The sequence below is a fragment of the Gopherus flavomarginatus genome, chromosome 4 (genome assembly GCF_025201925.1).
Source record: "Gopherus flavomarginatus isolate rGopFla2 chromosome 4, rGopFla2.mat.asm, whole genome shotgun sequence".
Classification (NCBI taxonomy): Eukaryota; Metazoa; Chordata; order Testudines; family Testudinidae; genus Gopherus; species Gopherus flavomarginatus.
In genome coordinates, this window is record NC_066620.1 from 30775251 (window position 1) to 30788011 (window position 12761).

At 47.5% G+C, this 12761-nt stretch overlaps 1 protein-coding gene across 2 annotated transcripts in view; it reads left to right on the plus strand.

The window, feature by feature from the left end:
* The window catches only part of GTF2A1L (general transcription factor IIA subunit 1 like), a 37620-nt gene that overhangs the window by 13247 nt on the left and 11612 nt on the right, over positions 1–12761 (plus strand). For both annotated transcript variants that reach the window (XM_050951869.1, XM_050951871.1), the window contains exon 6: positions 4585–5183. In XM_050951869.1, coding sequence (XP_050807826.1) covers positions 4585–5183 — 599 coding nt within the window. The remainder of the gene's footprint in view (positions 1–4584; positions 5184–12761) is intronic.

Here is a 12761-nt window from a genome sequence, read left to right on the forward strand (position 1 = left end):
TCCAGCCAGTTATTCACCCACCTTATTGTAGCCCCATCTATATTGTACTTTCCTAGTTTATCTATAAGAATATCATGCGAGACCGTATCAAATGCCTTACTAAAGTCTAGGTATATCACATCCACCGCTTCTCCCTTAGCCACAAGGCTCGTTATCCTATCAAAGAATGCTATCAGATTAGTTTGACACGATTTGTTCTTTACAAATCCATGCTGGCTATTCCTTATCACCTTACCACCTTCCAAGTGTTTGTAGATGATTTCTTTAATTACTTGCTCCGTTATCTTCCCTGGCACAGAAGTTAAACTAACTGGCCTGTAGTTTACTGGGTTGTTTTTATTTCCCTTTTTATAGATGGGCACTATATTTGCCCTTTTCCAGTCTTCTGGAATCTCCCCCGTCTCCCATGATTTCCCAAAGATAATAGCTAGAGGCTCAGATACCTCCTCTATTAACTCCTTGAGTATTCTAGGATGCATTCCATCAGGCCCTGGTGACTTGCAGGCATCTAACTTTTCTAAGTGATTTTTTACTTGCTCTTTTTTTATTTTATCTTCTAAATCTACCGTCTTCCCGTAAGCATTCACTATATTGGACATTCCTTCAGAGTTCTCAGTGAAGACCGAAACAAAGAAGTCATTAAGCATCTCTGCCATTTCCAAGTCTCCGATTACTGTTTCCTCCTCCTCACTGAGCAGTGGGCCTACCCTGTCCTTGGTCTTCCTCTTGCTTCTAATGTATTGATAAAAAGTCTTCTTGTTTCCCTTTATTCCCATAGCTAGTTTGAGCTCATTTTGTGCCTTTGCCTTTCTAATCTTGCCTCTGCATTCCTGTGTTATTTGCCTATATTCATTCTTTGTAATCTGACCTAGTTTCCATTTTTTATATGACGCCTTTTTTTATTTTGTAGGTCACGCAAGATCTCGTGGTTAAGCCAAGGTGGTCTTTTGCCACATTTTCTATCTTTCCTAACCATCAGATTAGCTTGCTTTTGGGCCCTTAATAGCGTCCCTTTGAAAAACTGCCAACTCTCCTCAGTTGTTTTTCCCCTCAGTCTTGATTCCCATGGGACCTTACCTATCAGCTCTCTGAGCTTACCAAAATCCGCCTTCCTGAAATCCATTGTCTCTGTTTTGCTGTACTCCCTTCTACCCTTCCTTAGAATTGCAAACTCTATGATTTCATGATCACTTTCACCCAAGCTTCCTTCTACTTTCAAATTCCCAACGAGTTCCTCCCAATTTGTTAAAATCAAGTCTAGAACAGCTTCCCCCCTAGTAGCTTTTTCAACTTTCTGAAATAAAAAGTTGTCTGCAATGCAGTCTAGGAACTTATTGGATAGTCTGTGCCCCGCGATGTTGTTTTCCCAACATATGTCTGGATAGTTGAAGTCCCCCATCACCACCAAACCTTGGGCTTTGGATGATTTTGTTAGTTGTTTGAAAAAAGCCTCATCCACCTCTTCCATCTGATTAGGTGGCCTGTAGTAGACTCCCAGCACGACATCACCCATGTTTTTTACCCCTTTTAGCCTAACCCAGAGACTCTCAACACTTCCATCTCCTATGTCCATGTCCATCTCCACCTCAGTCCAAGTGTGTACATTTTTAATATATAAGGCAACACCTCCTCCCTTTTTCCGCTGTCTGTCCTTCCTGAGCAAACTATACCCATCCACACCAACATTCCAGTCATGTGTATTATCCCACCAAGTTTCAGTAATGCCAACAATGTCATAGTTGTATTTATTTATTAGCACTTCCAGTTCTTCTTGCTCATTACCCATACTTCTTGCATTTGTACATAGGCATCTAAGATACTGGTTTGATCTTGCCTCCCAGCTTTGCCCTGACCCTCCTTTCTCTCTGCCATTGTAGCCCATGCTCCCTCCTGTTTCCGACCCATCTCCCAGGTCGGAAGTTCTATGACCCCTGGTGGTAACATTTCTATTCTAAAAGATTACTTAAACTAGCATTCTTACATCTTTCCCTGAGGACCTGGTAGTGGGAGACAGAGGACCAGCCTTGTCTTTGTCATGCCCGATGAATTTGATGGTCCAGGCTTCCCAGGTTGGTAGGGATTAGGTTCAAGTGTTGAATAGCTAAGATATATTGCAAACTTGAGCTGATAGCCTGATTAAAAGATAGGAGAGAGCGATCCTCCTGCTTGGTGGTTTGCCCTCTTATAGGGTCCTGGCACTGCCTTAATCAAGGCCCAGCCATACCAAAATCTTATTTCCTCACCTAGACAAATCTTTGGGTACACTTACTCTATAGAGTATCCTATTATGACATATATTCATATATATTAATATTGATTATGTCATCCCTGAAACCATTGCTCTTGGCCTAACTTATGACTACTATGTTCTGCGGTGTACCCTGCGGTTACCGGTCTGTTCCAGACCGGTGATAATCATATTCAGTTCCTTGTTCAGATCTCCAAAGTCAAAAGGGGTAACCAGTAGGCCATTTATCTATGCCAAAGGTTACAAACACTCATATTGACTTGTCTATATCCTGTATGATTAGCTAGAGCCTGTAGGTTCCTTGCGTTACAGCCAGCTATGATGAATAACTATTATAAATAATATAATATGGAATTCAGCATAAGCAAAACCCAAGAAAATAATATAATCAATCAAACCAATGAAGAAAACACATTATGCAATATAGCAAGCTAGCAAACTGACCTCTTGGGCTACAACTATGAACAGATCTCGAAAGATGATCAGAAGTGCATGGGGTGTAAAGTATTGATGGATAAAACAAATTATCCTCCTGTCTTTCTCTTTCTGAACCTGTAGCTGCTTATAAAGTGACTGCTATTGACCAGTTACAGTGTCTCTTGAATCTGCAGCATGTAATAGTGCACCTCTGCAATGTTATTTAACATCATTCCCAGGTGACGCCATTCTCTGTTACACTGCTCCTGCTGTAGGTTCTCTTATGTCAGCCCAGATGTAGGCATGTCCTCCTCCTGACTGAAGGAGATTGCCTGCACCTATTGGAGACTGGATAGACTGATTCTGCCTTGTCAGGGTGGATTTTCCTTAACTGCTTGATTTAATCAATTTCTTCCATCCCCGGTCCCCATCCTTTTCTTTCTGTCAGGGTTACATAGTATAGCCTAGAAGGCTGTGTGGAGGAATTAACCCTCTCCTTGAGCACTTGGAAGAAAAGGCAGCCCTCAGTGGTGTAACCATGGGTGTAGTTTGGGGGGAGGGGGTAGAAGAGGTGCATTGTCCCCCCCTAAACTGCAACTCTTGGGTAGGTGTGGAATTTGCCCCCCACCTCCACCCCATGCAGCCTCATTGGCCTGACTGGAGCTGTCTCCCCAAATATAAATCAAACCAAACCAAGGGGTGTAACCACTTTTTTTTTAAACTGTTATTCAGAATAGAACAGCAATGTAAAATGACACCATCTTCCTCCATCAGATCTACCTATGTGCATTGAGTCCTATCTACTGACTTTAATGATACCCATACATTTTACCACTTCAGCCCTTTGGAAAACTTATTAATAGCCCACCAGTAAGGGAAAATAATATTGGTAGTTCAGCCTCTAAGCCCAGGTGCTGAGATTTTTACCAGAGTACTCTCTCCAAACACTGCTGGAAGTGGTGCTGGTTCTGTCTCCTGCCTCAAGCTATGTCTAAATTTAAAATGCTAGTGGCACAGCTGCACTGCTTTTGCACTTTAGCATAGACACTACTTATACTGATGGGAGGGCTTCTGCCCTCAGTGTAGTAATCCACCTGCCTGAGAGGCGGTAGCTAGGTTGATGGAAGAATCAGGCAGCACAGACAATGGTGAAGAGGTTTATTCATGGCACTAGGAAGACTGATAAACAGCTTTTAAAGTATGATGTTACAGTGACCAGTTATATACATTTTCTTATTAATCTATTTGCATTTATTTTGTACTTACAGAGACAAACATTGTTTCAGAGAGAGGGAGAGAGAGAGAACACTTAACATAATGACAGGAACAGAACATACACATAGAAACCATTCTGATTACATTAATTATTTGTGACTATCCTTAAGGCAAAGGGGTGGGGGTCAGGGTAAGTGTCCACAGATATCTGGAGAGCTGTGGAGGGTTTGTACTGTTTTCTTACTGAGAGGCTGAGTTACTGGGCAGTCATCTAACCATTGAAGTTATCAAGTGTTTGCAGCTGCCATTGTCCGTGGGCCTCTGGTAGGCCTGCTTGTTAGTTATGTGGGTTTCTGTCTCGGCTGCTAACTGAATTTTTAACTCTTGCCTAACAACACAAACCTTGGTGCACATAACAAAGTTTATTCTGCATGTGGATGGAAAAAATTAGAGGAAACATTGGCCCCTGCCCTTGTGCTGCTTCAAAATAGGAGTGTTTTATCTCCAACTCCAAAGCCTTTTGATGGTTGGTTTGTATGGTTATTTCATACTATTTTAAGGCCAATGTGAGACAGTATAACTGAATGAAGTTGGGAGTAGGCAGTTCTGGCATCTGAATTCTAGCACAGATAACAGTAAGTCAGCATCAGCTTAACTTCCAACAGGTAGCTTTAATAATCCACTGTTAATACTTCTCTCTATAGGGCACCTCTATAAGGTAAATATGCCTGTTATGGTTACACAGGCCCCAGGAGGTACAAGTATTCTGCAACATCCTATTCAGCAAATATTTCAGCAGCTTGGGCAGCCTTCAGTACTGCAGGCCAGTATTGCCACTGTTGCACAGGTGAATGCGTCTTCTGTTCAGGCAACTGCTGAAAGGCTACAAACCCAGGAAGCCCCACTCCAGCAGCCCACTGTACTACAACAAAGGGGAGTGGAAGCAAAACACTCAGAAAACTCTGCAAATGCTACTCTATTACAGCAACCTACTAGGAGTCAGCAGCAAGTTACAACTAGTACAGTTTTAAATCATCAGGCAAACTCAACAGAAAAATTCCAATATGCCAACCTTCAAACAGCTGTGTTTACTTCAAAGTCCTCTGAAATGGATTCTACCACTGAACCAATGGCAAGTGGTTCATTCAGCATAACTCGGAGTGTGCAAGACCAATTATCCACAGAGCTTCAAGATTCAGTGCAGCAACAGGTGTCTGATGATATCATTGAGATTATTCTGGGTAATGGCTTGGATGCTAGTACCCTTCTAAAAGAGCAGGACAGCATTTCTGTCACTGAAGAGGTAGGACTTTCACTGTTTAAAAATTTGATGAAAATATCTGATGAAAGTAGGTATTTATCTAAAGAATCAGTATATTAAAGGGAAACTGTAAAACAAATTTGTTACTAACAGCACCTCTGCATTTTAAAAATGGAAAACTTCAAGAATTTACCTTATAAGTAAATCGTATACATTACACTTCACTTCGTTTGGACAACACGAATGACCTATTCATTTTTACTTTCTGATTTTCATGAATTAACATTGCTGAAATATGTAGGTTAAATGGGAATGTTCATACCAATGACCTCTTTAAAAACTGCCATATCATTGTGACCTTGAAATCATAGGTCAGATCCCAGCCATGGGGGGCAAATTGCCTTCTGAATACAATTTGGCTAGCAAATGAGGAGGAGTTCCTGTCAGACTATGTACTCACATTCAGAATCCACAAATTATATTGTGATATGAGTGAAAACTTAAAAGAGAAGTGTTTTTAATTGAGGGAAATACAATCATCATTCAACTAATGCTGTGCAAATAATTTGCATTAGATCGCTGATTTCATTAAAGAGCCTCTTTTATAATTTATGGAATGTCCACAAGCAGATTGTGGTTTTCTTGAATTTATTTGTTTGAACTGTCTAAATTGTGTGCTCCATGAATTTATTACAAATATTTTAAATTCAAGCTGCTTAGCTGTGATTTTTGTCTTGTAAACCATGTGGTGTTGGTTGTATTCCTTGATCAGATGAAGGCAGAGGCTTCTCTGGTTAGAATTGCATTTGGCAACAACTGTTGCCTGGAAAACCCCAATCACTAAAATATTCAGAGTGCACAAATGTGGTCAAGGTAAATTCGTTTTAAAACATGAACAAAGACTAATGGAACACGTTCTGCATTATTCAATCAGCTCTATATGGAACCTGGTTTTGAAACAAACTGATATGGTCTGGAAGGTTTAGAAGAATGGTTAAAAAAAAGAATCCCAGGAGTGCAGAATAATGCCATAATATTTCAATGTGGTATCTCAGAAGTGTGTGGGTTTTTAATCTTTACTAGTGTTGAATTCTGTGAGACATCCTAAATGATTCTAGATGATTGAAGGCTCGGATCCCCCCTTATTAAGCTTTTAGAATCATTTAGTACTAATGATTATTGGGGGGGGGGGGAACTACAGCCCGTGGGCCACATCTGGCCCACAGGACCCTTCCATCTGGCCCCCGAGCTCCTGCCAGGGAGTGGGATCAGGACCAGTCACAGTTCCCCCCAGCGCCTGGCCAAGTGGCACGGCTATAGCGCCACCAGACTTGGTGCTCCAGGGTGGGTGGTCAGGGGGCGGGGAGCAGGGGGAGTTCTAGGAGAGTTGCAGGGTGGCGGTCAAAGGGCCTGGGCCTTGCTGCTGCTGGGGACAGGGGCAGAGCAAGTCAGGGCCCCGCTCCACTCCCAGCATGCTTGGCCCCTGTCCCCAGCTGCCAAGCCCAGGCAGGGAGCGAGCCCTGCCTGACTGCCAGAGAGAGCAGCCAAATGAGCAGGGGAAACGCACAGGGAAAGGACTGAGCCCCTCCTCTTTCCCTCACCCCACAGGTAACGTGGGGCAGGGAGGGTTGGATAGGGGGTTGGGGGCCCCAGGGGGATGGTAAGGGAGTGGGGATTAGGGGAGATTGGATTGGATAGGAGCAGGGGTCCTGGGGGGATTGGATAGGGGATGGTCATCCCAGGGTGATGGTCAGGGAGCAGAGAACAGGGGTGTTGGGATAGGATGCAGGAGTCCTGGGGGGCAGTCAGGGGTAGGGAGCGGGGGGGGATTGGATGGAGGTGGGGATTCTGGGGGGCTGGATGGGGGCGGGGGCCAAGCCATACCTCACTGTTTGGGGAGCCATATCCTCCCCTACCTGGCCCTCCATACAATTTCTGTACCCAATGTGGCCCTAGGGCCAAAAAGTTTGCCCACCCCTGTTATAAGACCTATGCAGCTGCATTTTCAAAAATGACTAATGTCTTAGTTTTTGGGTGACCATCTTGTCAGTATTTAAGGGTCTTGATCTTTCAGAAAATGCAGGCTCCTATTAACGAGTTTCATGTTAGGCTATGAAAATCACTAGTCACTTCTTAAAATCTTGGCCTTGGAATCCAGTTCTGGTCTCAGTGAAGGCTTCATTAATGTAAGAGTCCGCAACCTGAATGGACATAAGGCCCATTTGTAAGGTTATGATGACATGAGCAGACAACTCCAAGCTTTGGTTTCATGGTTCATGTCAGCAGAACCCTTCAATAAACAACCCATATAATTATTACACAGAAAAACAAAAACTGGTATAAGAACATTATTAAGGGTCCAAAACCAGAATGAAGGTGGTTCTTCAAGTGCTTGCTTATATTGATTCCAGTTAGGTGTGCGTGTGCCACGTGCATGATCATCGGAGAATTTTTACCCTAGCAACACCCGGTGGGTTGGCTGTGGAGCCCCCTGCAGTGTCACCTTAATGGCCATGGATATATATATACCCTAGCCAAACCAGCACCCCCTCAGTTCTTTCTTACCACCCATGACGGTCGTTGGAACTGTGGAGTGTGGTATAGCTGTCCTCCACTATCCCTAGCTTTTGCTTCCCGGTTTTAGATAGTTCTAGTTGTATAGTGCAGTAGTTGTTGTAGTGTTATGGTTATAATTAGATTTAGCAGGTTGGAAAGGGTCCTCCTGCTTCCTGCATGTCACCTGGGCTCATGCCCAAGACTCCGGGTTTTAAACCGTGTTCAGCCTGCTCAAAGCCTATGCCAATGGGAGACCCCCACGACTCTTGTTTGAAGTGTCTTGGGGAGTCTCACCAGGCTGACAAGTGTAAGATCTGTAAGGCGTTCAGACCTCAAACCAAAAGGGAGCAGGACTTTAGGCTCAAGCAGTTCCTTATGGAGGAGGCCCTTAGCCTGGATCCCCCATCGACACGCCAAGTGTCGGCACTGAGCACGTCAGTGCGCAGTCTCCGGCAGCAGCTTCAGGTACTGCACCGTGGGTGGACTCGGATAGAGGCCCGTGGCCCCAGACCTCTCGAGCACCATGTCCAGTGCAAGTGACTCGGCTCCATTTCCTGTCTCCAGACCAGAAGAGAAAGCGCAAGCCGGAGGTGACTGTCTCTCAGCAACAGGTGCCGTCACCTCCTTTTGCCAATCTCGGAGTTGCGACTGAGGGTACAAGCGCCGATATTGGAACCGTTGATTTCAGCACCGAGGGAGGAGCCATTGAGTCCAGCACACACTGGCTCCCCGACCCGAACCGTGGTTGAGCCCTGGCTTCTGTTGATGCCGGAGACATTTGCAACAACAAGAGACCTCATCGCCCTCTCAGAGCTGGCACCAGCGCAGACTACAGCACCACCTCCGACTCATGTGGTACAGTCTCAGGGTAAGCCAGCCCTAATACGTCTGCCATCTCGTAGCATGGAAACACAGCACCATTCCTGATCCTGGAGCAGGTCCCTCTCCCAACGCCATTCCCTGTCACGGCGCTGGTTGTACTTGTGGCACCAATCCACCTCACGGCACGGTTCTGGGCCGTGGTACCGTTCGGAGTCCCGACGTCGCTCCCAGCACCGATCAGAGCGCCAATCTTCTTCCTGGAGCCGATCCCGGCACCGCTCCCGCAGGCGTCGGTCTTCACGATCCAGATCTGGATCCTGGTACCGGCTCGGTCATCGACGCCGATCTAGATCCCTGTACCGCTCCCCAGCACCTCGCTGGCACTGCTCTCCAGCGACCTGGTACTGGTCTGCACCACGCCCCGGAGAGTTGACACAGACATGCTCTGCACCACCTTGGCCCTTGCGCTCTGCCTCACGGTCATCACAGTCCGAGGGCGCCTCATGCTCGGCCTACCCCACTCCAAGCCAGGGCAAGGGTAATGTGGGTCAATGGCAAGACGAAGGCCAAGACCCTAATCAGGAACCTGCACAATGGTCCTTCTGGACCCCGTGTGCGTATCACCAAGCCCAACGGGTTCCATCAGGGGCCTTCCGTTCAGAACCTCAGGTACCAGAAGCCACCATAAGTCATCCTCCTCTGGGGGTTATGGAAGCATCTGCCCCAGCACAGGCCCCAGGCCCCAGTGTAGCGGATCCTGGCCAACAAGACCCCTCGCAACACAATCTGCCACAGGATCCCCTGGCCCCTGTGGCATCTTCCTCATCCTCTCCAGACGAGGCAGTGGCGGGAACAACCACCTCAGGTCCTCCCCCGATAGACCTTTGTGCCCACCAAGACCTTTTAGGTAGGGTGGCACGTAATATGAACCTCCAAGCGGAGGAGGTAGTGGAGTTGGAGGACCCAGTGCTGAACATACTTTCAGTGCAGGCCCTGTCCGGAGTAGCATTGCCTATCATCTGCACCATCCAGACCAACGCCAAGACAATCTGGCAGACCTCTGCCTCTATCCCACTGACGGCTAGAGGAGTGGAGAGGAAATACTTTGTTCCCTCCAAGGAGTACGAGTACCTTTTATACTCCTCCTCAGCCGTGTTCACTAATGGTGTCCTCAGTGTACGAAAGGGAACGGCATGGTCAACAAGCGCCAGTGCCCAAAACAAAAGATGCCAGGCATCTTGATTTGTTTGGGCGCAAGATTTATTCAGCGAGGGGGTCTTCAGCTCAGTGTCACAAACCAACAAGTGCTCCTAAGCCATTAAGACTATAATTCGTGGAGCTCCATGGTGAAATTTAAGGAGTTAATTCCACTGGAGTCCAGGGATGAGTTTGGGGCCTTAGTGGAAGAGGGCAAAAAGGTGGCTAGGACTTCCTTACAGGCCTCCTTAAATGTGGAAGACTCTATGTCTAGGACCCTGGCATCAGGCATAGCCATGCGACACATCTCCTGGCTGCAGGTATCTGGCCTACCTCCAGAGCTACAACAGACCCTGCAGGACCTGCCATTTGATGAGCAGGGCTTGTTCTCAGACAAAACGGACTCTAGACTACAGAGCCTGAAAAGTGCCAGGGCTATCATGCGCTCCCTGGGAACGCACACCACGGTTACCCAGTGCAAGCCCTTTAAGTCAGTCTCGGTGGTTCTACCCCACCTCCTTGTCCAAGGTAGGACTTTTTAGAAGACGCGGACGCGGTGGTAGAAAGAAATCCACCAGCCTCCAACCTGGTCAGAACCAAGGCCTTTCCAAACCATCAACTGGACCCAGGCAAAACTTTTGAAGGTGCGCCCGAGGACAGCGTACCAATCACCATCCAGGATCCTTTCCCTCCATTTCAAGATCGTCTCTCCCATTTCCACCATGCGTGGTCCCATATAACTTAAGACCCATGGGTTCTTTGCATGATGGAAAAGGGATATTCTCCCCAGTTTTCTTTCTCCTCTCCCTCCTATTCTCCCTCCCTGTCCCTCTTCAGGGACCCCTCTAAGGCATTGCTCGTGATACAGGAGGTCCAAACGCTTCTGTCCATGGGAGCGATCGAGGAGATTCCAAGGGAGCTAAGAGGCACGGGTTTTTACTCGTTCTGCTTCCTAATTCCCAAGGCCAAGGGTGGGCTTCGGCCCATTCTAGACCTGCATGGACTCAACAAATTCATGGTAAAATTGAGGTTCCGCATGGTTTCACTGGGGACCATTATTCCTTTCCTGGAGACTGGTACGCCACCCTCAGCATGAAGGATGCATACTTCCGCATAGCGATTTACCCAGCGCACAGATGCTTCCTTCGCTTTGTGATCAATCACAAACACTACCAATTTGTGGTCCTTCCTTTGACCTGTCCACAGCTCCCAGGGTGTTCACCAAGTGTATGGCTGTCGTGGCAGCCTACCTTCATCGACAACGGATCCAAATGTTTCCGTATCTTGGCGACTGGCTCATTCGGGACCACACCAGGGACCAAGTACAATCCCATGTTCGACTCACCCTAACCACGTTCCGCCATCTGGGCCTCCTGCTCAACAATGAAAAGTCGACTCTAGAACCAACCCAGGGTTTATTGTGGCAGTCTTAGACTCCAGACTCGCCCGAGGCCTCCTACCGGACGCACATTTTCAGTCAATGGCGAACATCATCTGCAGCCTTCAAAACTTCCCGACTTCCACGGTAAAGACGTGCCTCAGCCTTCTGGGGCACATGGCTTCGTGCACTTATGTAACCAGGCATGCCAGACTTTGGTTTCGCCTGGTTATTAACAGTATATTGACCAGGTTGAGACAGCCTGAGTATGGTGGTCACTGTTCCAAAATTGGTTTTGACCTCCCTCCGTTGGTGGTTGGACCCCATGTCAGTGTGCGAAGGGGTACCGTTTTGTACCTAGTCACAGGCGCATCATCTCTGGGATGGGGCACCCACCTCAGGGAACTCCAAATGCAGGGCCTTTGGACCACATCCAAACTAACTCTGCACATCAGTGTACGAGAGCTGATGGCAGTACACCTAGCATGTCAGGCATTTCATGGGCACCTACATGGCCTTGGTGTGGCAGTCCTCACAGACAGCACCACGGTCATGTTCTACATCAGCAAGCAAGGGGGAGCCCGGTCGTGCCCCCTTTGCCAGGAGGCCATTCGTCTGTGGGAGTTGTGCATAGTCCACTCGATACATCCAGTGGCATCATTTCTCTCACTGGCAGACCGCTTCAGCAGGTCCTTCCAGCCTCACGAGTAGTTGATTTGCTCAGATGTCATCCACTCCATCTTCCTGAGGTGGAGGTTTCCCCAGGTCAACCTATTCACCTCGCGCAACAGTCAGAAGTGCCAAGTGTTCTGTTCTCTCCAGGGATGTTCTCCGGATTCCCTACTGGACGCTCTCCTACTTCCGTGGAAAGACCAGCTGTTCTCTGCCTTCCCTCCATTCCCGCTAGTCCACAGGGTCCTGCTCAAGTTACGCAGGGACAAGGCACGTGTGATTCTGGTCGCCCCAGCATAGCCCAGGCAACACTGGTATACTACGCTCCTGGAGTTATCAGTAGAGCCTCCGATCAAACTCTCGCTGTGGCCAAACCTGATCTCGCAAGACCACAGGTGCCTCTGTCATTCTGACCTGCAGTCGCTCCACCTTACAGCTTGGATGCTGCATGGCTAACTCGGTTAGAGTTACTCTGCTCACAATTGTTGCAGCAGGTTCTGTTAGGCAGCAGGAAACCCTCCACTTGGGCCACGTGCCTGGCTAAATGGAGATGATTCTCCTGTTGGTGCGAGCAGCGCGCCACGCCCCCTTTGCAGGTGTCAATACCTCTCATCCTAAACTCCTCTCATCCTAAACTATCTCCTATCCCTAAAGCAGCAGAGCCTGGTGATATCATCTGTCAGGGTGCATCTGGTAGCCATCTCAGCTTTCCATCCAGGAGAATATGCTTCCTCTGTCTTCTCCAATCCGATGGTCATTAGATTTCTGAAGGGTTTAGATTGCCTCTACCCAAAAGTGTGACAACCAGTTCCGGCGTGGGACGTTAACCTGGTCCTTTCCAGGCTCCAGAGGCCCCCGTTCGAGCCAATGGCCACCCCTGTTCACTTCTTTACCTATCTTGGAAGACAGCCTTCCTTGTAGCCATCACTTTAGCAAGACGCGTATCTGAGATCAGAGCCCTCACGTCAGAGCCGCCATATACAGTTTTCCACAAA